This window comes from Acartia tonsa, chromosome 10 (genome assembly GCF_053477335.1).
Source record: "Acartia tonsa isolate MP-2025a chromosome 10, ASM5347733v1, whole genome shotgun sequence".
Classification (NCBI taxonomy): Eukaryota; Metazoa; Arthropoda; class Copepoda; order Calanoida; family Acartiidae; genus Acartia; species Acartia tonsa.
Window position 1 is genome coordinate 44,144,513 of NC_137269.1, and position 24,418 is coordinate 44,168,930.

Sequence of the window (24,418 nt, forward strand, 5' to 3'; positions counted from 1 at the left end):
TATAACTAATATGATTGTATGACAATACCTGTACACTTGTGTCCATCAGCTGATACTTTCTGGCAATCAAGAGTCCATCGTTATCTGGTTTGTCCTGAAATAAATGTCTTAATGAGTGATTTATTGACAAAATTTAACTTACTGTGTTACTGTGCTTTTTGTATTTAATTTTTTGTTGGTGTTTTATACTGATACAAAAAAATCCCCTTCTATAGATTAAAATTAGTGGTTTAAGTCCCCAAAGTTTTTTAACCAAAAAATTGGAAAACACTATTATAAAACTTTGGGGACTTTTGTAATAAACAGCCCAATATCCACTACCTCCTTGCACTATAAATATATTTAAGGGGTATTTAAAGATTAAATAGCCCAACGAAATATTGAAGGTGCATATTGACATATTTTAACTTTTGGACCCATAGGGCGATTTAGTAGTTGGGGGAGGGAGAAATATTTCAGAAAAATTAGATTAATGGCTTGAAAATTGTTAAAGAAACAGGGTGTCTGACTGTATGACCACTAACGTGGTGGTACCCTCCCCCAAAAGAGTTATCAACCTTTCCAGGATCTTTGAGAAGCTACCATGTAAAGGAGAACCATATGGTTCAGCGGTTAGCGAAATTATTTGGTACAGACAGACAGAGATCCTGTTACTTTATTATTTTTATTATACCTGGCATTGGTAATGGTTGGAGGATTCCTTTACCGCAGTCCATGTTGAATCTGGTCGATCCTGGTATTTAAAAGGACCTGAAATTTAAATAAAAATTAAATTTAAAATATTCTAATATAACGATGCTATCTCTTTTCCTTTTTGACACGAGGGAAAACAGATAGACAAACAAATACTTGTAAGGCAGCTTTGCTTCTGTATTTTATTTTGTTGTCTCCAGAGACGTTTAATGTACCCCTATTTATGATAAACATAATTACCCTTTGTTTAAAAGCTATCAAATGACATTTCGTTTTTATAACTTTTTGAGGCAGTCTTATACTTGTAAGGTAGCTTTGCTTCTGTATTTTATTTTGTTGTCTCTGGGGACGTTTAATGTACCCCTATTATGATAAACAGAACTACCCCGTAATTAAGATAAACATATCATATCGCGTTTATAAACTGTTTGGGGCCAGTGCAATGTCCCTTTATCCCTGGCTATTTGAATCTACTAACACCATTACTTAAAGAAGTACATTTAATTCAATAAAAAAAGATCTTTTGACAAAGAATAGCCATACAAAAATTAAATTATAAGCCATAACTGTCAATTTAATTTTAGCCGTGGCTAAATGTAGAACTCGCTTTTCAATGTAGATTTCTTTCCTATTCTTTATTAAAACGAGGCTTTTCTATAATTTGGTTCTTTAAACCGATTTGAAATAGCTAGTTTTCTCATATTTATGCCTGTAAGAATTGTCATACTGATATCAAACTTTTAGAAAAATAAATGTAGCAAACCTATCAAAAACCTCAACCCTTAAATTCATTAGGTATTTTTTTCAATGGATGTTGTCATCCTTGTTTATAATATACTTTAGTTACAGAATTAGATTCAATTTAAATCCTAAAATATTGCTTGGCATGGGGGCTTATCATAGAAGCTATCATACGCCGGGTTCTAGGCCATTTTTAGACAAAATATTACAGCAAGGTTACAATCTAAATTAAACTACATTCAACTTCTAAATTTATACTATTCTATTTCTAAACTTTCTTCTTTTAAAGGAAAAATCCTATAAAATGTGACTTAAATATAATTTATTTCATTTTAGTAGTGTAGTTGTTATAATATATTTATTAGATTAGACTATCTCCCCTACCCCTCTCCCCTACCCCCCTCCCCCACCCCCAAACAAGCCTTTCATATAAATTGACCCCTTTTTAAAAGTCTGGACATAGATAAAATCCTTCTCTATATATTCCCCCTTTTTATTATTCTAACCCCAACTGAGAAAAAAAAACTTACTCTAACGACGTTCTTTAATTGCAGTAAAAAAAATTAATAGCTAAATTGAATAGTAACTTATGTTCTCACAGCAAAATAGCTAAAACCAAAAAAAACATTTCCCTATACTAATGCAATTAGTTTTATTATTGTTCATAATATACTCCTTAGTTTTGGCAACTTGTTGTTTTTTGTTCTGTTTTTAATGATTTTTTTGGCTGTTCTGAATGCCCACTTTAGTCGCAACCTGTAGATTATCCCCCCCCCCCCTCTTTTAAAACCTTTCTAAATAAATCCACATGACCCTCCTCCTATTTGTGGTGACAGCCCCCCCCCCCCCCTAGTCAGGTGATAAAAATTGGAGAAGGAATTAAAAATTAAAACCCGGGTCTGAAGCAAATCTTCAGGGCTTGGACAATGGAAGAAAATTTTGTTTTCCCCTCCAATTCTCACTCAACTCAACATTGATAGCTGATAACAGATTATTTAAGTCTTTTCACTGAATTTTATTAAATCCTACGCCATTGCCCCCTCCCTCCCTGGAATATTCTGTATTTTAACATCCAAATGATTTTTATCTGGCTTCCATTAAGTCAAGAAAACATTTGTTTTACAAAGATAATCGCGCCAAATATAGAGACAAGGAAGGCAGGGAGGGAGGGGACATTGAACTGTAAACTTTACAGTACCCAGTTCCATAAAAACGATTTTCATGCATAATTGACTGAAAACTTTACTTAGAGATTGATTAGAACAGACTACCAGTGTTTAAACAATTCCAATAATAACTTTAAGTTAGAGAAGGGGTAGTTTTGTTTATCTTAATTTGGCGTGAACATTAAGGGAGAGGTCATTTTCTAGTAAATCCCGTAAAGGTGTGTGTTATAAGGCCTAAAAATAGTAGTAGAACGATAAGGTGCTCTATATATTTGTATTTCCTATTGAATAGAACAATAGGGAAGAAATTTTTTTTTTTTTTTTTGATAACCGTACCTGGAATATCTGAAATTTCTATCAAACGCTTTGTTTGGCTCAAACTGACACAAATAAAAAAAAATATAATTATAATAAATCAACCTGTAAAGAATGACTTCTTCCTTTGTTTAATGGTATAGATTGTTCTTAACCTTTACCTTGTACCTATAGAAAACATTATTATTATAATTATATTTTTTTTTAATTTTTGTCAGTTTGAGCCAAACAAAGCGTTTGATAGAAATTTCGTATTTTTTTTAGATAATCCAGGTACGGTTATCAAAAAAAAAAAAAAATTTCCCTATTGTTCTATTCAATAGGGAATACATATATCTAGAGCACCTTATCGTTCTACTACTATTTTTAGGCCTTATAACACACACCTTTACGGGATTTACTAGAAAATGACCTCTCCCTTTATCATCGATTGTCTAATGGATAGTTTTAGGCTATTCTTTTTGCTGTATTTAATTCCTGGGATGGTTTTGTACCTCCATAAATGAACAAAAAAGATGCCGAAAAGTGAAAATTTTGTAAACATAAAAAAAAACTAAAGCATATTATTTTAAGAAAACAACCCTAAATTAGAGTAACGCACACAGCTCGTAATAACTATTGTTCAAAATTTTACTACATCATATTTAATTACACATTTTAAGTCTAGATATATGTTTGAATTGCTGTGTTTTGGGATAGCTATTGAACATGCATTAATTTAAGAAAAATTTTTACCAATAAAAATTCCCACTTTAAGGCAATGGACAATTGTTTGATGTTAAAAAGGACAAATCAAGATGGATTTAAAACTATTTCAATAAGCTTAAATCTATTATATTACCGGACATGTCCAAAACACAGTGATTTGTTCATATACCCATCCAAAACATTTGCAACACTCCCTTTTAGCGCAAAGTCTCACCTTTTATATGCATTATATATATTTAAGAAAGTTTTTCATATTAAAGCAAAGATTATCTTTGTAATATTTTTTCTATATGTGTGTATATTTAGACGTAGTATGGCTTTGAAACCGATTAATATCCGCTGGATTAGAACCGGTTCACAGCCATACTAAACAATCATGTATAGCATCTTATATCTGATTATTTTCCACGAATATTAAAATAAAAAACATAAAATTAATAACAGTTTTGTTTCTTCTCTTTGGAGCCTAACGAAACTGGTTTTACTGTTATAGTTTTCATTTTAATATCCGCAGAAAGCTGTCTTTAATACGATGTGATAACTAATCTTGGCCCTAAAGTTTTGCAAATATTTTGGTTGTAATGTGGCGACACCTTACGGCTCACTTACACACCACTATTGCACTTTTGTGGGTGTACCATCGTCTCCGCCAAATATATTAATTTAGCAATGTGTTTAGTGAAAGAAAAATCATAGTATACCCAGGGAGCAAGGAACATTGGACTGTTTAATGTTTATTATAGTAGTCCTTAAAGTTAAAAATAATATTGTCTTATTATTTGACTTAACATCTTGAAATTTGATCGGTTGGTTTGGTTCATTACGTATTGTCCAAACGTTACAACCACTAATTGTAATCTACATAAGGGGTAATTTTGTTTATTAACATTGGGGATGTTCATCAATCTATTGGCCATTGTCTTATCCCATTAGAATTAGATCCCTGTGGAATATTATTTTTTTGGTGGAAACGATTGGACACCGCACTTTTGTATCTATTAAAAGGTTATCAACCCCCTAGTGAGACATTTTTACATACAGCTATAGCACTTTTTTCCAGGGACATTGCATAATTAAAAATATTTTTTATCTGTTATTATTTTTTTTTATATTATGTTATCCTTTAAATCTATTATACAAAGTAAAGAGGCGAAGTCACTAGTATATATTAAAGTAGTATTAAAATCTTCAAAACGGCTGTATGGTCCTTGGCAGGTTTTCATCTATTTTGAGAAACAGAAAATCTGCTATCGATAAAAAATAAAAACCTAAGATCGTTTTAAAGTTTTTTTTAAAGGGGGTTTTTACCCATTGGTAAATCTAAAAAAACTTTTTTACTCAAATACAATATCCCTTCTGACTATAGAAAATTTTAAATACGGCCTAAGCACTTTTATGTCTGTGTATAACTGTGTAGAAAAGACATTTTCACTTAGGCATTAAATTAATATAATTCAATATGAAATTTTATCATCTAAAGGACGTTTATGTCAAATAGTCGCGTTGCAAAGCTTTTTATAAGGTAAAACCAATGGAAAAAAATGACCCAACAACCCCCTAAAGTGCCCCTTGAGGCCTCTAGGGGCGTAGTCGCTGGTTCTAAAAAAACGTTAATCCTATTTCTATCCTATTTTGTTATCTCATTACATAAAACGGTTGATGTCAATACGGGTTGTATTTCAAGTAGCGAAGATACTCTATAAGGGGAAGTCCGTTTGCCCGATAACGGTCTGAAAATTAACAACTGTGACTTTCCTTTTGATTCTTAGATATTATCTTAAAATAATATACTTATTTTTAATTTTTCATAAAGATACTGCTATTGCTGTTCTACCTATGGACACTAATACCCTTGTTTTTATTTAGGCAAAAAATCAATTTTCCAATTTCACAGTCCTAACTTCTTTCTAATATAAAACACATCCTTAGGCGGAAAAGGGTTTAGAGGTAATTTTGGACAGCTTAGATGTTTGTTAGACTTGTTGGTCATGTCAATTGATGATAAACAAAATTACCCCTACTGTAAATTCAAATTATTGGTTAAAAGGTTTGGAACCAACCAATCAAAATCCAATAAAAGTACCCAAAGTCTTTACCCTGGGTAGCGTGGCGTACAAATTAATACCCAGAAGCCCTATTTAGCACCAGGGAGAAAAAAAGTTACACTGAATTTGTTGCACGATGGTCCAATTGATGTCAAAATTTTGAAAAGATCACACAATTTAGATATTTTAAGTGTATAATACCATAGTAAAATTGACTAATTTAAAGCGAAGAAACTGTTATCTTTAACTGACGAAATAGTAGATTTCTTAAAATAAAATATTCTCCATTTATTGTTTAGTTTTAATAAACATAATCCATTTTTAATTTTAACCCTTTCCTGCCGAGTGTGTAAAAAAAGCGGAGTACCGGATCAAAGTAATTGTTAATTACCAAAGGTGGGGAGAAAACGTTGAAATACAAAAAAAATATATATACTGCAAGGAAATGACTTCAAGTACAATTACTTTTAGTAGGTGCAAAGCTTTTCTACAATTATGATTTGTTCGTTTGTCTGTCTATCTGTAAAAAATTCAGCTGTCAGGAATAGAGGATTTAAGGTAGCCAAGTGGAAAAAAGGGAGAATATTTAATTATCGCATCGAATTATAAACAGCTTTCTGCGGATATAAAAATGTACAAAACCAGACTATAACCAGTTATGCTCATTTCAATATTCGTAGAAAACTGGATATAATATGATAAGATGCATGATTTTTCAGTATGTCTTATAATCTATTCTAATACAGCAGATATAAATTGGATTCGAAGCCATATTGGAAAAGAAAAGTCAAGATTATTCGCCTAAAAATCTTCAATTAAAAAAAAAACTTTGCGAACTTTGTTTGTAATTGTCCTTGTTACAAGTATGTACATGTGTTATTTTGCCAGAGGCAGGAAAAGAGGTAAAAATACACAATTAACCTTTTTCCTCCTTAATTTATATTTTAGAGAAGTAGTAATGTGGTAGCAAATTATTCTATAAATATAAAAGGATGTATGTATGTATGTCTTTTTTCATAATTAATTTCAGCAAAGCAACTCAAAAACTCATTCCTAATAGTACAGTCAATTTTTTTTTATGTCAGTACGTCACTTTAAAAGGAGAAAGCAGATATCTTAAATTTAAAATAAGGGCCGTTTAAATTTTATACATGCCAAGTTTGAAATCGATAGTATACCTGTATAAACAATAAGAAACAACCTTACGGACAAACAGAAATAACTTCGTTGTAAAAAAATGATTACCTGCAAAAGCATTCTCAATGCTGGAGATATTGAATGAACAGACAGCAGTGGCTGGGATACTATTCTCTGTGGTACTGAAGGTTGCATACACCACCCCAGCTGATTCCAGGTACGACATTGACTAAATAATATAATATATACCTATTAAATAAGTTTTTTTTTCTTTTTGAAGCAAAAACTATTTTATCAATATCATAAAATGAAATACTGTGCTAAGGGGAAGATACAGTCATTTGATTTAACTTATGTAAAAACAACTAAAAACTGTTTTTTGTAAAATTAATTTGATTGACAGGCCACTTAAACAAGAGATGCAACATTGCTTATTATATAACATCTTTAAAAAGTTTGAAAAAACTAAAATGCAAAAAATCATCATTAGGGTATTGTCCCTTTCGTGGCAACGCCTCTTAAGGGGCTTTTTGTCGTATTTTCACTAAGTTGGGTTAGGTTATTGCCCGCAGGGTTATAGCCCCCTTAGAGCAGGGGCTAGAAATAGGGGGAAAGCTACTGTGAAAATATGACGAAACGCCCCTTAGGTGGCGTTGCCAAGAAAGGGACTATACCATCATTTTATATATTTCCATTAAAACATAAGAACCATTTGTAGCACTAACTCTGATTCAAAGGAAGGTGATGAATATGATATGGTGTCCAAAACATATACATACAAATTAGACGTACATGAGAACATATGGACGGACAAATAACTACTCCTAACCATAGAAAGCTTCGCTAACATGTGTAAAATTGACATCTAATTCAATATACAGTGACTGTCATGTCACCTTGAAAATAAATTACGACTGAATAACATAAATATCAGGGCTCGGCAGCTAAGACTAAGCCTTAAATTCAAACCCACTAGGATGTTTTGAAAAAAGAGATTGCAATATTTGGGTCAGGTTTGAACTTTTAAAATTGTAAAAAGGTTGATGGCCCTACGGGGCTTTAACCAAATAAAACCTACCAAATAAGCATTACAAATCTTTTGCTTAACTAATAAATGAGAAAAGGTCGGGTGTGAAAGGCCCATTTGCCTTTAAGGGGATATTCCCTAAATTACAAAATGACAATAACATGAATTCTTGTGGCAGGTTTACATGGATATTATTTTTATTAATTCTTAAAATATTCAGACAAAGTTTAGTAATTTGTCTACAACCAAAATTCAAACAGGGATGATAACATCCATAAATAGTGAAGCAAAATAAAACATGGATGGACAAACGGACATAGTGAGTTATGAAGCATATGTTTAGTGGTCATAAAAAAAAAGAATATGATGAGATAAAAAAATAAAAAAGAGGAGGTAGGTTGTGCTGAAATTCCGTAAAGGTGTGGGTTTTAAGACTTAAAAACAGTAGTAGAACGATAAAACTTATGTTAACTTTTTTTTTAATTGTCTATAGTTCTTTTCAATAAGGATAACACATATTTAGTGAATTTTATCATTTTACTACTGTTTTTAAGCCTTAAAACTCACACCTTTACAAAATATTAGCACAAAATACCTCCCCTTTTGTAGCATTACCGACAAACCAAGTCATTTATATACTGGATGCTTAGGTATTGAAAAAGCAAATCTTCAAAGAAAAATAAAAGTTATAGACATAAGGACAGACATACAGACGGACATTTCAAATTCACAATATTACAATAAACTGTGTGTACATCCAAAGCAAAGTTTATCTAAAAAAAAAACATTTTAGAACCATCCTATTTCGTTCAAAGTGATAAAATTTTTAAAATTAGACTAAAAATCAGTTTAAATGATAAGCCAAAATTTCATATCTGAAATTGGTTTTTAAATTATCAGTGTTTAAATATTTGTTTAAAACAGAACTTATCTATAACTAACATTTTTAAATCATGAAACTTTTAAAAATTAACAAGGACAGTTAATTTCCCAAGCAGCGAAAAATATTTAAAATTGCACTTTTTAAACGCAGGGCTAAGACAATAAATGATAAATAAATCTTCACTTTTATGAAAATTAATTTTTCCTTTTGTAGATTTATATTATTGGGTTCAAGTTTGGAGAATATATACCCTCCCTCCCCCCCCCCCCCTCCCCAAAAAAACTAAAGGTAAAATAAAGTTAATTGTTTAAAAAGTAGACTAACATAAATGCATAACAGACAGACTGACGTACAAACAAATTAAAGAGTAGCTGCCCTTCTTGAAACAAATGATACAAATCTTAAATCGTGATCGGAAAAGTTCCTAAAAGGAAATCTTTTATTTGAATCTAAAGCTTTTTTTCAAATAAGTTTTTAGTCATTTTAAAATGATTAATGATAAGGCTACCCTGTATATATGTCAGTGTGTCTGATAAATGACTGTTAGCGGCTACAAGCTTTTTTTTAAAGCGCAGCTACTCGCTAAGTCTCGAATATTATATTGGTCAGTTGGTTTAGTCTGTCATTTGACTTGTCATTTATTGACAAATACACATACACAACGATTTATCATTATAAAAGATAATTTAAGAATGAGAAAAAAATTATGAAAAGCTGGGTTATTTATCTCCATTTGACCGATAAGTTGGTGTACATCCCCAATTATGATGCACAAAATTACCCCTTCTGTAGATTACAATAAGTGGTTGATACCTTTGGACACTCAACTTAATGAACCAACCAATCAAAATTTAAATAAAGTACCCAAAATTGTTAAGCCAACGATATTCTAAAACTTTAGGATTAGTGTAATAAACAGCCCAATGTCCCCTTCCCTTCTGATAAACTAAAAATTTTCTCAAAACAAAACACAATAAGTTGAACGTAAGGCTTCGCTATATCAAGAAGTTGACATCCTTGTTTTTAATTGTATAAGAAAAACAAATATTTTAAGTAGGTACTTGTTTTGAATATATTAAGATTTATAAAAAGAAAAAAGTTTAGTTTATACTTCGGTATTTAGTAGATTTTAGTTCAATGAAATTTGACCATTTAAACTATTAAGACTATAGTTTTAGGATTATAGCAGGGGGGGAGGGGACATTGGGCTTTTTATTACACTAGTCCCCAAAGAATTATAATAACATTTCCTTATACGTTGTCTTAATAACTTTGGGGACTTTTAATGAATTTTGAGTGGTAGGTTCAATAAGTTGAGTAACCAAAAATTTCAACCACTAATTGTAAACTACAAAAGGAGTTTTCATCATTGGATATGTAATCCATTTTTCGACCATTATCTTATCCCTATATAGGGATGCCCAAAGACGTATTCAGTAAATGTAATGTTTAACTTATGTTTTATAAAAACATAAGCACATCAATGTACATGTTAAGAAATAAAAAAGCTACTCTACGAAAAAATATGAAATAATTTTAAAATTAAGATGTATACTATTGGATGACTTGCGTTATGTAAAATAGCCAGAGCATTACTGACTGTGTAATGGCCAATTTTTAACATACTTTAAAGTGCAATAGATTCCAGGGATCTAAAGGGATAAGACAATGGCCGATAAATTGATGTACATTGTACACCCCCAAATACAAAACTACTCCTGCTGTAAGTTTCAATCCAGGGTTGAAAATTTTGGACACTCAAATTATTAACCAACCAATCAAAATTCACATAAAGTCCCCAAAGTTGTTGAAGATTTATAATAAGCTATCTCCCAAAAAAGCAAGTATTTTAATGAACAAGACAATCGATGATAAATCAATGCTACTCATAATTATGAGCAACAAAACTATCCCTACTACAGATAAAAATTATTGGTGTAAAAGTCTGTACACTGAAGGTTTTTAAGCCAACGAATGAGAGAAAAATATGACAAACGGTTAACTTTAAAAAAGACAAAAGTATTACGTTCAAACAGTCTAATAACAAATAAATGGAACCTAAAAAATGGCTTAAAACCGCAACAAAACTATACCTGAATTTCATCATAGTAGAATGGATAGTTGCCAGGAACTGAACAGTTTAATCTGGCTTTCAAGAACGTTGTCCAACTGTCTTTCAGAATATGAGTGCCTCCCCTAAACAAAAATAATTTAATTCAATTTAAAGTTTGCTTAGTATCTGATATAATCAACGGATCTTGGACAAAGTAGCTTCGGACAAAGTAGCTTCGGACAAAGTAGCTTCAGGACAAAGTAGCTTCCGGACAAAGTAGCTTCCGGACATTTACTTAAGAAAAGTAGCTTCTAATAGTAATAAAGGTTATGGCCGCAGCGCTCGGCCCCCTGGCCTGCCTAGCCGCGGGCGCTCGGCCCCCTTGCCTATAACCTAACCTAACCTAACCTATGTAAGAATGTTTAATGTACATTAACTTCTAATTTTATTGAAAGACAAAACTTTAACAATTTTAACAAAAAGTGGATCGTGGATTTTACTAAAAAGGGTTCGGCGATTTTTTTAAAAATTTTTAATTCGTTTTAACATTTTTTTAAATTTTTACAATTTCTGTCCGCCTTTCTGTCTGTCTGTCTGTCATTTTGTCTGTCTATTTGTCTGTCTTTATGTCTGTCTTTATGCCTTTTTCTATGTCTCTCTTTCTGTGTAGACATTTCTTAAGTAAAACGTCCTAAAATTTTTCAAAAGTTATTAAATAAAAAAATCTTCCAAATTTAAGGATAAAATCCACCACTGCTGTTAAAAAAGTTGAACAATAAAATCCAATATGGCGATAAAACACACAGGGACGAAATTCAAAACCGAAATTTCTTTCTTGAATAACTTTGTCTACAGGGTGAAATTTAAAAATCCGTCCGACAGTTGTCCCAAAGTCTGTGTTGGCTACCCAACGGCATGGTTTCGAACCCGATACAACCTTGCATTAAAAATATCGACCCTTACCTCACACTTAATAAATGTGATATCACTTGAAAAGTTTTTAGGGGGTTTTACTTAAAAGATGTCGCATTAGGAGGTTTGTCGTTTAGGAGGTTTTTTCTATTTTTCTAAGGAAGCTACTTTTCTTAAGTAAATGTCCGGAAGCTACTTTGTCCGGAAGCTACTTTGTCCTGAAGCTACTTTGTCCGAAGCTACTTTGTCCGAAGCTACTTTGTCCGAAGCTACTTTGTCCAAGATCCTAATCAACGGCTTAACTAATAAGTCTTCACCGGTTTTAAAGCTATTTTTATTAGATTGATTTTTAAGATTCCTCCTTTAAGAAACTTTTTGTTATTAACCATAACATTTTGAGACTTTTATCTTTAGAGTAAACTTTTTGGGTAGGTAATAAATAAATCTTTAAAAAAAGGACAAGCCTTTTTTCAGTACAGCTTCGAAAACCGATTGATATCTACTGGATTAGAACCAGTTCCAAGCCATAATGAAAAATCATGTTTCGTTTCGCATTATAGTCAATTTTCCATGAATAATAAAATTGAAAATCATAAAATCAATACCCCTGAAACCAATTAAATTCTTTATTTTTTCATTTTACTATCTGCGGAAAGCTGTAAAAAATTTAGTAAATCATTGTACCTGTCAGACTTGCAGACCCTCGCGATCCTGCTGTACACAGCCTTGCCGCAGTTCATGTACTCTACTGCAGGCTCCCGGAACAGAAAGTAGACAAAGTCCTTAGTCTCGAAGGAGCCGACAAAGTCGGGTTGCGACACCCAGTGCGAGTTGTATTGCACGGTTCGTAGGGCATTCTGGAAAGAAAAAAGTGTTTTATTGTTGGTTCTTCAATCATAGCTTTTTATCTGGGCTCGGAAGCCGTGCGTCAGCCGGGATAAAGACTCAAATTAAAAGCCAATTGTAAAAGAGGGATTGCAATATTTTGATTAGGACTTCCAGCTGATTTTCAAAATTGTATGAGTATGATTTCCCTGAGCCTTACAGGCGGCTAACGCACAACTGTCGAGCCCAGCTTTTATAGTTTGATAATACAACAACTACGTACAAGTAGCTTTAAATAAGATTTATTAAAATTAGTAAAAAATATATTTAAAATTTACTATTCTAATCAAAAGAAACAAATTGTTTTTAAACTCTTAGTTTTTGCGGACCACTGTAAAAATCCATAAATATTAACAGAAATAAATTACCTTATCAACATCGGGGCCAGACCACTTATAAATAGCATGATCATTGCTGGAGAAATCCATTGATGCGCCGATAAAGTAATTCCCATCCTCAGTCATAATGGCGGTCGAATTGTCGAGCGGGGAGTACGGACAGCGCGCCCGCCCGTCTATCCACTTGGAGACTGTCCGCAACTCCTTGGCCTCCCGCCACGAGCACTTGGGGCTGAAGGCGTGCGTACCGCAGGCAAAGATTTGGTCGTTGTGCTCCAGCAAAACCTGTTGGGGTTAAAAGTATTCATTTTGCGGATTTTTACAAGCATAAGATGTAAAGGGATAATATCAGGGATCTAAAGTGATAAGACAATGGCCGATAAATTGATGTACATCCCAAATGATGATACACAAAACTACCTCTAATGCCAATTTGAGCCAAATTAAATAAAAAGTCCCTTAAGTTGTTATGCCAACGAACGTTATTATAAAACTTTGGGGACTGGTGTATAAATGAGATGTTATTATAGCATAATAATATTAATTTAGGTATCTATACTATAGTGCCATCATGTAAAGAAATGAGACACAACCATTGATATCTGTTTATAAAATAACATCAATAGATAACCAAAATAAATCAAATCTCAAAATAGTTTAACCTCGAAAATGTAATATTACAAACCATTTTAAATCAATTACGTTGATGCTTTGAAAATAGTTGAGGGGGAGAAAAAACAAGCCAAAAGTATACTATTACCCATTTCCGTAGTGTAAAACGAACAGAGACCAATATTCGAAAAATTTGGGTTTGGTTAGGTTAGTACGAATACTGCAGGGTTAAGAATTGTTGTACGGATGAAACAATTTTAGCTAGGTAAGAAATTCTGTCATTGGAAGCTTATGGATATTAGGGGAATGAAAGCAGGGATCTAAAGGGATAAGACAAACGTCGATAAATTGATGTATATTCCCAATGATGATACACAAAATTAACCCTTATTTAGATTACAATTAGTGGTTGAAACGTTTGGATACTCAACTTATAGAACCAACCAATCAAAATTCATTAAATTACCCCAAAGTTGTTAAGCCAACGATTAAAAAAATGTTATTATAAAACTTATGGACTAGTGTAATAAATAACACATTGTTCCTGAATTTTCTACCATTTGATTTGCAGAACATTTATCCCCAAGTGTGAGTAGGTATATATTGTGTAATCCCAAAAAGGGAAATGAATTAGAAAACAAATCTATTCTAAACATTCAATTTGGACCCCCTACCTACAATATTACAAATCAGGGAGGAAGGGAACTTTGGGCTGTTTATTAATATAGTCCCCAAAGTTTTATAATGACGTTTTCTTATTCGTTAGCTCAATAATTTTAGGGACTTTTTTGAATTTTGATTTTTTGGTTTATTAAGATTAGTGTTCAAAAGTTTCAACCACTAATTATAATCTAAATATGGAATAATTTCATTGATCTGATCAGCGTTTCACTAGCGGCTACGCTCCTAGTATCTAGGGACAGAGAGAGGCAAGAAAAATAGCTAAAAACCATTCCAGGACCAATGTAAAGCATACCTAAGCAGTTCTTAAACTTAAAAAAAACACTATTACTACTTTATTTAAAAACATAGAAAAAGGAGTTTGTATAAATTTTCCGTGGTATCCGGTCGGAATGAAATCCTTTAGTTATAGAGTAGCTGCGCTACAAAGTATGTAGAAATGTTTTGGGCAAAACAAGGTCAAATTGTTTCAAAGCTTTTAAATTATTTACTTCGAATGCCAAAAAATAATTTATATCATTTATTTTTCCATAAAAGGATAGGTAAGACTTAATTTGATCGCAGTATATTTCAAGAAAGAGCAGTTTCTAAATGACGGAATGGTTGATGGCAAATTGGTTTTTCAGCAGAAGTTGGATATCTTTTTAGGCATTAACAAAGCAAATTAACAGAAAGCTCTACATTTTAGAAAACTACATACATATTTTAAAAAGAAAAAAAATCGTGCACAAAACCAATTTGTTCTTTAAATTGATATTGGGGGCTAATTTTTCAAACTCATTAGAAAATCATTTCATCTGTGTATCTGTCTATCTATAAATATTTTCTTAAGTAGCGAAACTACTCGATAAATATAACATGTCAGTATTAAATTATTTCTTTACATCAAATTGGGAGTTCCTAATCTGAAGAGAATTTTAAATTTTATTTTTTTCTAAAATTTTCTATATTTTACTAGGTACAGAATCATTGAAGTAAAAAAAGTTATTTATTGCATAGTAGGTATTATAGACAGCTTTCCACGGATATTAAAAAAGAAACATCATAAGATTAAAACCAGTTTTGTTGGCCCTGGGCTAACAAAGCTTGTTCTAATTTTGTGATTTTTATTTCAATATTCGTGGAAAATTTTCTGTAATATAATGATATACAGGATTTTTATAATAGCTGACATCCGGTTCTAATCCAGCGGATATCAATCAGTTTTGGAGCTATACTGGAAATGTTTTTATTACTGCGCTACTTATGGAGATAATTAACCTTGTAATCTGTCTATTAATCTCAAACATCCTGAACTGGACAATTTTTTAATTTTCAAAGATTTTTTTAGAGGTCACGGTATTTAACTAACATACACAGGGAGGGAGGAGACATTGGGCTGTAAATTATGCTGGGGCCCAAAGTTTCTCAAAATTATGCATTCAACCTTAAGCTTTATAATTCTAGATTTAGTGATTCATCCTTTAATTTTAGTCAACTAAAGTGGATAATTAGTTTATTATAATTGGGGGTGTGCATCAATTTATTTTCCATTGTTTTATCACTTCATTTCCTGAACAACATACCCATGGTCACTTTAAGTGGTGAAATTCGGGGACTATAAACAATAGAGGAGAATTAGTTTATTATAATTGGGGATGTAAATCAATTATTTTGCATTGTCTTATCCCTTGATATCCCTGAACAACATACACCCCTGGTCACTTTAAGTGGTAAAATACGGGGACTAAAAATAATAAATTACCCACAAGGATGATTATGTTCAAAAAAAATTTTTTCTTTTCAATAAATCTCTGAATGGCAATCAAGGAAGAAATGGTTCTTTTAACAGATGGGGATAAATTAATGAACATCCCCAATGATGATAAACACTAAATCACCTTCTGTAAGTTAAAATAATTGGCCAAAAAGTTTGAACACTACTAGTTTGAACAATACAAGTATACAAAACTTTGGATACAAGTATAAATTACACTCCAATGTATCCCAACCCCCCTCCCCCTGTTCTACACTACCAAAAACGTACTAGGGTATCAAGGGCTGTAAATCTACAGTCCTGCTAGGGGTTAAAATAACCCCAGGAACCACTTTACCCAATGGTGGTGTATTGATTTACATAAAATATTGATAACACAGTCAATATTTTAGGGGATAACAATAGCAATCACTATTTTTATAGAAAAAAGGAAATATTTTACATTTTTAAGCACATTCTATCAAAATACCCATAAAAATACCTAAAGTTCCATGGATGGAGGGGACATTTGGGCTGTTTATTATTGCACTGGTTCCCAAAGTTTTAAAATAATGTTTTCTTTTTCGTTGGCTTTACAACTTTGGGTACTTTTGTTGAATTTTGATTGATTGGTTCAATAAGTTGAGTGTCCAAACGTTTCAACCACTTATTGTAATCTTCAGATTGTATCATCATTAAGGATGTATATCAGTTTATCGGCCATTGTCTTATCCCTTTAGATCACTGAAAAGTTCTATACCTATTGTGTTAAGAAATCTTAAAAGAACATTTACAAGGAAAAAGTATGTCTTTATGTAGCGCAGCAATAAAAAACTAGTTTTATTTTAATAGTAGCATATTTATAATATTATTAATGTATTAATGCTAAACTAAAATGTAAATGATAATTGACAACGGACGTACTGACGGTGCAATGAGATGTCTATAGAGCAGCTACGCTTCCGCTAATAAGTAGGCCTCTCATTAACATAATTTTGTGTAATTAACTATTCTAATATTTTTGCACCTTAATCTGTGTACACTGGATAAAAATTTACCATGAGAATGAATATACGTGGATATTTTGACAGTGAAAATTTGTCGTCAAGTTAGGTTGCTAATTTGAATCTCTATTATTGTTAGTTCATTTATCCTGTAGTAAGGGATAGGATGGGGTAAAGTGGGTGGATTGGGGGTATCGTTGGTTAATCCAGCTGCGAGGATCACTTTATGACAGTACATGAAAATCTAGTGCAACATCCAAGTAATAATATATCGATTAATATTGATGGATAATACAGAGAAAAAGAGTACAGGAAATCCAATTTACAAGAGTAAAGGGATAAGACAACGGTCGATAAATTAACTACATCCCCATTGATGATACACAGAATACCCCTTTTCTGTAGATTACAATTAGTGGTTAAAACGTTTGGACACCAAACTTATTGAACCAACCGATCACTCTTTAATAAAAGTACCCAAAGTTGCAAACATAAGGGACTAGTGTAATAAACAGGCCAATGTCATCTTCCTCCCTGTGTTATATATCCCCTAATCTGTGATTAAAAATCACGTTTGCCTAATTAAACTACTGCTGGCCACATGCAAAATGCAAATTTTAAATAAGATTAGACCATGTAGAATTTTTACTTGTAACAAAAACAAAACTATATTATACAAACCACCTTGTTCAATATTATGTATTATTTAATTCTATAACAAAAGAAGTGGTAGGTTTTATTGGGTTAGCCCCCACGGGGGTTAGACAAACGGAACCTCCCATCATTTTCTTTCTTCTGTACTCGCTAGGTACTTAATAGGAAAGCACTTAAATTTATTCTTATATAAAAGTAAAGGGATGTGTGTCTGTCTGTGTGTACTATACCTTTGCTTCAAGTGCCCCTAGAGCCCTAGAGATCTCTAGGGGTGAATCCGCTAGTATATGTCTATTGTAACATGTAACCTATTTTGCCAACTTAGATCCTTTTAGTTTTTAGGGCTTCCTGAGGCTAAACTATATAATGAAACAAGGTCGATTGTGTTTTAAAGTCGTAGGCATTTTGTTCTTTTTACTTAGGACGTAACAAATATGATAATAATTTAATGATAGTTAATTAATGTAGGTAAAACCACCTTTTAATCGAACAACCTTTGTCAGGAAGTTGGAATAATTATAGGGGTTTGTTTATAGGCCAAAGCATTACCCTCTTGAGTGATAAAATGCAATATACAAAATAGTTTGAAGTTCAAATTAATGTCAAATAAAAATTACAAAAACCTTTTAAATGTATATTGGGATTTAACTATAAAATTTGGGGAAGGCTGTAAAACAATTCCGGTTCCTTTAAACGTATGTAAATTTATTTATGCCTTTTTTGTAAAAGGCCAAAATTTATATTTTCTAGGAAGGCTTAAGATCTCTTAGACGGTTAAAATAAGATGTTGATTATTCTCAGATTTGTATTGGTACTGCATAGGTTATTGGTTATTTGGGTGAGGTAACTTCTCTTAAACTTGATAACAATCAAAATAAAAAATAACCTGTCTTTTTATCTTTAGTTATCAATAGATAAAAAATGTAATTAAAATTATAATTATTTGCTTTATAAGCAAAATTAAGAATACTTTTCCTTGATAAAATTTCTGCAATTCTCATCCGACTGTCCTTTGGCTGTGCAGAGGCCGACCTTGGTCGGTGTGGCCGTCCAGTCGGCCATTTCAAGCTTGGTCAGGCCGTCCAGGGAGAGCCGGAAAAGGGCGTCACGCGCCCCAACAATCAGCTGATACCGCTTGACGTCAAACAATATTTGTTCGAAAAATCCGACACCTTACCAAAAAAGACAAGAGTTAGATTAATAATTTTTTTTTATTGTAGCAAAACTACACTATATGTAATACATGGTTGTAGATCTATTTGTTAAGTTCTAATCACGTATAAAGGCGCAGATTAAACCATACATTTATAACCTATGGATTTTTAATTTAAAAGTCGTGAAAATTTGTCTGTTATCCGATGCTATCAATGTTAATTTCAGTTGGATCAGAACCAGTTCATATCCAGCGGGCATTAATCGGTTTCGAAGCCATACTGAATTATTTTTTTTTAAATAAGAAAAATAACTTTCGTTTCTAATGGGCGTGATTTTCCTTGTATTACATTAGAATTATTATTTTTTACTAAAAAAACATGAATGAAAACTATTCATTTTATCTAAATATTTTTTTCATTCAAATCAAATTGCACTAAAAACCTGTTCCCTACCTTATTTTATAAATATATAACAAGGACAAATATGTACATGCGCGGCAATAACAAAAAGAAGTCTTTGTAAGCGTCAAATATATATTTTTAGCTCATTTTAATTTAGAGAATTTTTCAAACAAATTGAGAGATCTAAAGGAATAAGACAATCGCCGATAATTTAATGTACATACCCAATGATGATACAAAAATTATCCTATCTGTATATTACAATTAAAAGGTGAAGCGTTTGGACACTCAATTTAATGAACCAACCAATCCAAAACCAAGTCCCCGCAGTTGTTGAGACAACAAATAAGAAAACATTACTATAAAACTTTGTAGACTAGTGTAGTAAACAGCCCCATATTAGCAAGATAAGCAAATTTACTTAACTTACTCTAACGTAAAGACGTGCTTATGTTGTATAGATATATACTAGCTGCGCTACTTATAAAAAATATTGTTATCTGATTGTGTTTAAACAAGCAGAGGAATGTGGATTTTTGTCTTTTTTAATAGCGAAGCTTCTCTTTATTTTGTATTTGTTTATTTAGTCCCCAAAGTTTTACAATAGCGTTTTTACACATACGGAATTGAAAAGTATTTATATATGAAAGAGTTGTCATATCAATTTGAAACCAATTGATGGGTGTGTTTCTTTAGTTGCCATTTAATAAAAATTTATCTTAAAACTCTTGTCTTTCCTATTTCAGTGAAAGAATCCATATTGTGTAGTAGGGCTTCATATTTGACAGCCCTGAAATCAGACACCCCATCAACTCCAGCGGGCGAGTCAGCCCTGCCGAGCCGGGCCACCGCTCCTAGCAACACCAACATCAAGGAAGACCACGAAGACGCCATGTTGGGTTGTATCACACAACACCTCCCCTTTTCTAATCAGCCACCTCCAACCACCCTTCTTGACAGGGCGGGAGGGGATAAATAAGAGGGGGGAGTTAAGGAGGAGGGGGGTATAAGTTGACCCCCAGCTAAGATTAGCTTTCTCTCACTCCCCTTTTTTTTTCTCTCCCAAAACAGGTAAAATATTTGAACTACTTGTTCAACTCGAATGCTTCCTGTAATTTTTATAATATTTTAGATATGATATTATGAAAGTCTTTTGTTTAACGGAAATTATTACATTTCTTTATAATTAAATTCATATTTCAATCAAATTTAAAATTTTCTCATACAATTTTGTAAACATATGTTTACATGAAAATTGTATTTAATAAAAACAAATAATCTCCATTTTAAATAAATGTTGTTTTAAATCAAAAATTGATGTTTTTAAAGAGAGATAGCAATAAAATCAAATTACAGTCGTAAAGAGTTAGAACACAGGGTCAGGACAATAGAAGAAAATCTTAATCTTTTGCTCAATTAGACAATGAAGAAATTCAATAATAAAAGAGAAAACCCAATTGACGAGAAATAGAAGTACTTTCCTAATGATGATAAACATTATTGAAAGAAAAGTTTGGACACAGCTAGTGTATACCAACCAATTAAGATTTATAAAAATTAAGTACCACAATCTTTTAAGCCAACTATTAAGAGAACTTGATTATAGCCTAAAACCAAACCATCCTAAGACTTAAACAATACAGGACCTTTGTAAAGCTTCCCTGAAATGGAGAACTCAATCGGTTCTGTGTGGTTACCGATATCATAACGGACAAACAAACAAAAAACATTACTACTTTATATAATGGGATAAGATCTATAGATAAAAAGGGCAGAAAAAATGATTTCCTATCATTTATAACAACAAACTTTCTACTTCAAGGATGATACAATTTTTCTTCAGCGAAGCTTTCCGCAGATTTTTATAAAATTATAATATTTAAACCAGTTTGGTTGGCCCCGAGGAGCCTAAGGCCCAGTCTAACAAAACTGGAATAAATTCTATAATTTTATTTTAATATTCGTTGGAAGATGTTTGTAATACGATGCTATACATGATTTTAAACAAACCGCGATTCCCTAACATATATGACAGCTACAAAAGGCAGAAATAAATCTTGAGTACATTACTGACCGTCCAACTAACGCACAGACAGTCATATACAGTTGCTTTTCTACCCAAGACAATGTATATCAGAAAGGGAGGGACTATTGCAATGTAAATTATTCTGGTCACAAAAGTTTTATAATGCCCTCTCGCAATTCAACAATCATTATATATGAAGTAATTTTGATTCTCATAATTGGTGTTGTACAATATATATTAATTTGTCGTCCATTATATTATCCCTTGCGATTCCTGATTTATATATTAACATACATATGTCGAAACAAACATGCGATGATCGTCAAAAAGCAATTTGTTAAAAATGTGAGTGGGGGGGGGGGGGGGGGTGGCGAAGAGTTGAGAATAATTTATCATTGGAAAAACTAAAGGCGCTTTACACCCTCTGTTAGACGTTAGGACCAGCATTATTTCGACATTGTATTATATTCAGTCATAAAACGAGTTACTTGTTAGACAAAAATAAATAGCTTTAAATATCCAGGGAGAGAGACATTGGGTTGTTTATTACTATAGTCCCCAAAGTTTTATAATGAGTTTCCTTTGCGGACTTATATTGAATTTCTATTTGCGGCTTCATGAAGTTAAGATTTACATGTTTCAAATCACTAATCTACAGATGGGGTAATTTTGTGGATCAAAATTTTGAATGTACATCATTTTATAGGCCATTGTCTTATCCCTTTATATCCCAGGTAAATATCAATGTCGAAATAAAAAATTCATTAAAGTCATTAAATGCTTCCAAGTTTTACTGGCAATGTTATGATTTATATTTTAAGATTTTATAAAAGCAAGCGAAGGATTTCACTTTAGTACGGAGCAGGGATTTTTAATCTAAAGAAATGCTGCTTTGCCTTTGACTTTTCAACTATGCAAAAGAAACAAAACCTTGACATATCTAAATAATATTTGTCTAGTAGAAGAAGAGTTTTTCTTTAAGATGCAATATTCTATCTATCAAACATTTAGTTGACAGAAATTTTCGATAAAAAAATTAAAATTGCGATTAAATGTGACATTTTTAAACTTTGATATATTTTCCAATTGAGATTTAAATGAAGCTATATATACATTTTTGGCTTTCTAGAGTGTTTAATAATGTAACGTATCCTTAATTGGTAGGTATACCTGATTCAGTTTTGACAAAGATCTAACTTTAATTAAGAAAAGGTTGAAACGAACTTATTTCGTGTTAGGGCACCGCTTAATTAACCATAAGGGTTCTTAGAAAGACATTACATTTACTAAACACTCCAGAAGGGACAGTATCCTATCATATAAAGTAGTAAAGTTTGTTGTCTGTGGCTTAAGATTTCCGATTGCGTTACCCATTTCATGGAAGTTTCACATAGGTCCTGAAATGGTTTCAGGCTATTTTTTTACTAGATTTAACTCTTGGGATAGTTTAGGCTATTTTTTGTCCTTCTTTTTATCTTGAAGAGTCCCTAAATGCTAGGGGCGCAATAGATTTAAAGATTGACAGTTTTTTATGTTTTCTAAATAAAAAAAGTAAAATAAATTGCTGTAATTCTAATCAACAAACAAAATATCATAATTTCCACTTGAAAATTAGAGGAAAAATAATTTTTCTTCTGTTAAATATCCCTACTTCCCTGTGTTTATTAGAAAGGGGAACTTGCATGAGAAAAAGTAACTCATTTTATTCTAAATAATCACATTTTTTGCTAAAACCCTTTTTCCTTCGGATTTGACAGTTATTATTTCCATTTCCAATCCTGAATCTAAAGGGATAAGACAAGGAAAGATATATTAATGTACATCTCTTATGATGTTAAACTAAATATCAACCCCTTTGAGATTGAGATTAAGAGTTTGAACACAATATTTTAGGTACCATAATAATTTACAATTCCAGTGTCCCCTCCCTCCCTGATTTAATTGCAACTCTACCGTTAAGAAAACATATACAACTATAGATTAAAGGGAATGCCTTTGCTGATAAACAGGCACAAACAACCCTTAACATTCACAGTTACGACTTTTTGACAAAGGTCGTTCAATCAAAGAGGTTTTAATACTCAATGTGCTTAAAATTGACTTCAAAACACTAAAACTGATATTTTCTAAATAATTCATAAGATTAAATCTTTTTTATTAACTATATATCTTATTTTCATGTCCGTGAAGATATCATCAATAAAGTTCTGATATCTTTTCAGGGAAGATTTTCAAAGGGTCGGTCCTGGAATGGATTCAGGCTATAACTATGACTTCTTGCAAGACATTCATATATAATCATATCTAAAATAAACCTGATTTGTTTTATTAAACCATGATTTAAATGGATTAAAATCACTATTCTAAACAGTTTAAATACTTGTTAAATATTTATTATAAAATAAGATATGGAATATTTTTATTTATGAGCTGATTTTAAAAATTAAACAAATATTGCTTGTAGTTTAATTATATGCCTCGTGAGCTAATGCCATATTCAGTGATTTATTGGTAGTTTTAAACAAAAGAGATGTAATAATTTTGTTTGAAAATTTTCTTTTTTTTTAATGGAAAATTGTTATTGCTGAGCTACTTAAAGCAATAATTATACTTGAAAGGTTTAATTTATTAATTTTATCTGTCTAATTTAAAATAAACAAGTATTTAGCTACTAGCCTTTTAAGCAAATAGGTCTTGTTGTAAAAAAAAGAATCACATTTCACTAAAAACACATGTTTTAATATTTTAAAATAATATTTCTTTCACCTATTTTAAGTCACTTTTTTAATTATTTTATTCTAATTATAACAATATATCATAAAATTTTCACTATTTTATAACATAATTATATGTTTTTAGTTATTAAATTTTTTTTGTAGAAATTTCCCGGATTTTCGAACACTCCTCCCTTGCTGATGTTTTGGGTCCGACTAAAGTAGTAAAGCTTGAAATCTAAACACAGGGTGGCCAAGCCAAAAAAAATTTGGCCCCCAAGAAAATTTTTATTATGAAATTTTTTTTATATTCAACGGTTTTTAACAAAAATTATAATAAAATTTAAAACAAAAAATGTTTTTTATTCACTAATTTTATTTAATATATATAACTTATTTTGGCCACATATTCGTAGTAAACGCAACCGGTGCGTCCAGAAAAGGGGAAAAGGGAAGGAGAGAGGGGAGAAAATAAGAAGAAGGAGGTATAAAGAAGAAAATGAGAGGAGCGATTAGGGGTTGAAGAATTTAAA

General features: G+C 31.7%; 1 protein-coding gene and 1 long non-coding RNA gene across 2 annotated transcripts in view; both read right to left on the reverse strand.

Annotated features, from left to right (window-relative positions):
- LOC145330117 (semaphorin 5c-like) overlaps nt 1-18,757 on the reverse strand; it is a 79,815-nt gene extending 61,058 nt beyond the window's left edge. Inside the window, exons 1-7 of the mRNA XM_080174706.1 lie at nt 18,564-18,757; nt 12,934-13,187; nt 12,365-12,537; nt 10,809-10,911; nt 6,914-7,034; nt 674-750; nt 29-94 (exon numbers count right to left, since the gene is read on the reverse strand). Coding sequence (XP_080030832.1) covers nt 29-94; nt 674-750; nt 6,914-7,034; nt 10,809-10,911; nt 12,365-12,537; nt 12,934-13,187; nt 18,564-18,651 — 882 coding nt within the window. The 5' untranslated portion in view covers nt 18,652-18,757. The remainder of the gene's footprint in view (nt 1-28; nt 95-673; nt 751-6,913; nt 7,035-10,808; nt 10,912-12,364; nt 12,538-12,933; nt 13,188-18,563) is intronic.
- Nucleotides 18,758-19,886: 1,129 nt separating this feature from the next.
- Nucleotides 19,887-24,103, reverse strand: LOC145330118 (uncharacterized). Its single transcript, XR_013883264.1, has 3 exons — nt 23,848-24,103; nt 23,487-23,534; nt 19,887-20,254 (listed from the first exon to the last, which is right to left on the reverse strand). It is a non-coding gene; the product is annotated as an uncharacterized LOC145330118 (long non-coding RNA).
- Nucleotides 24,104-24,418: the final 315 nt, after the last annotated feature.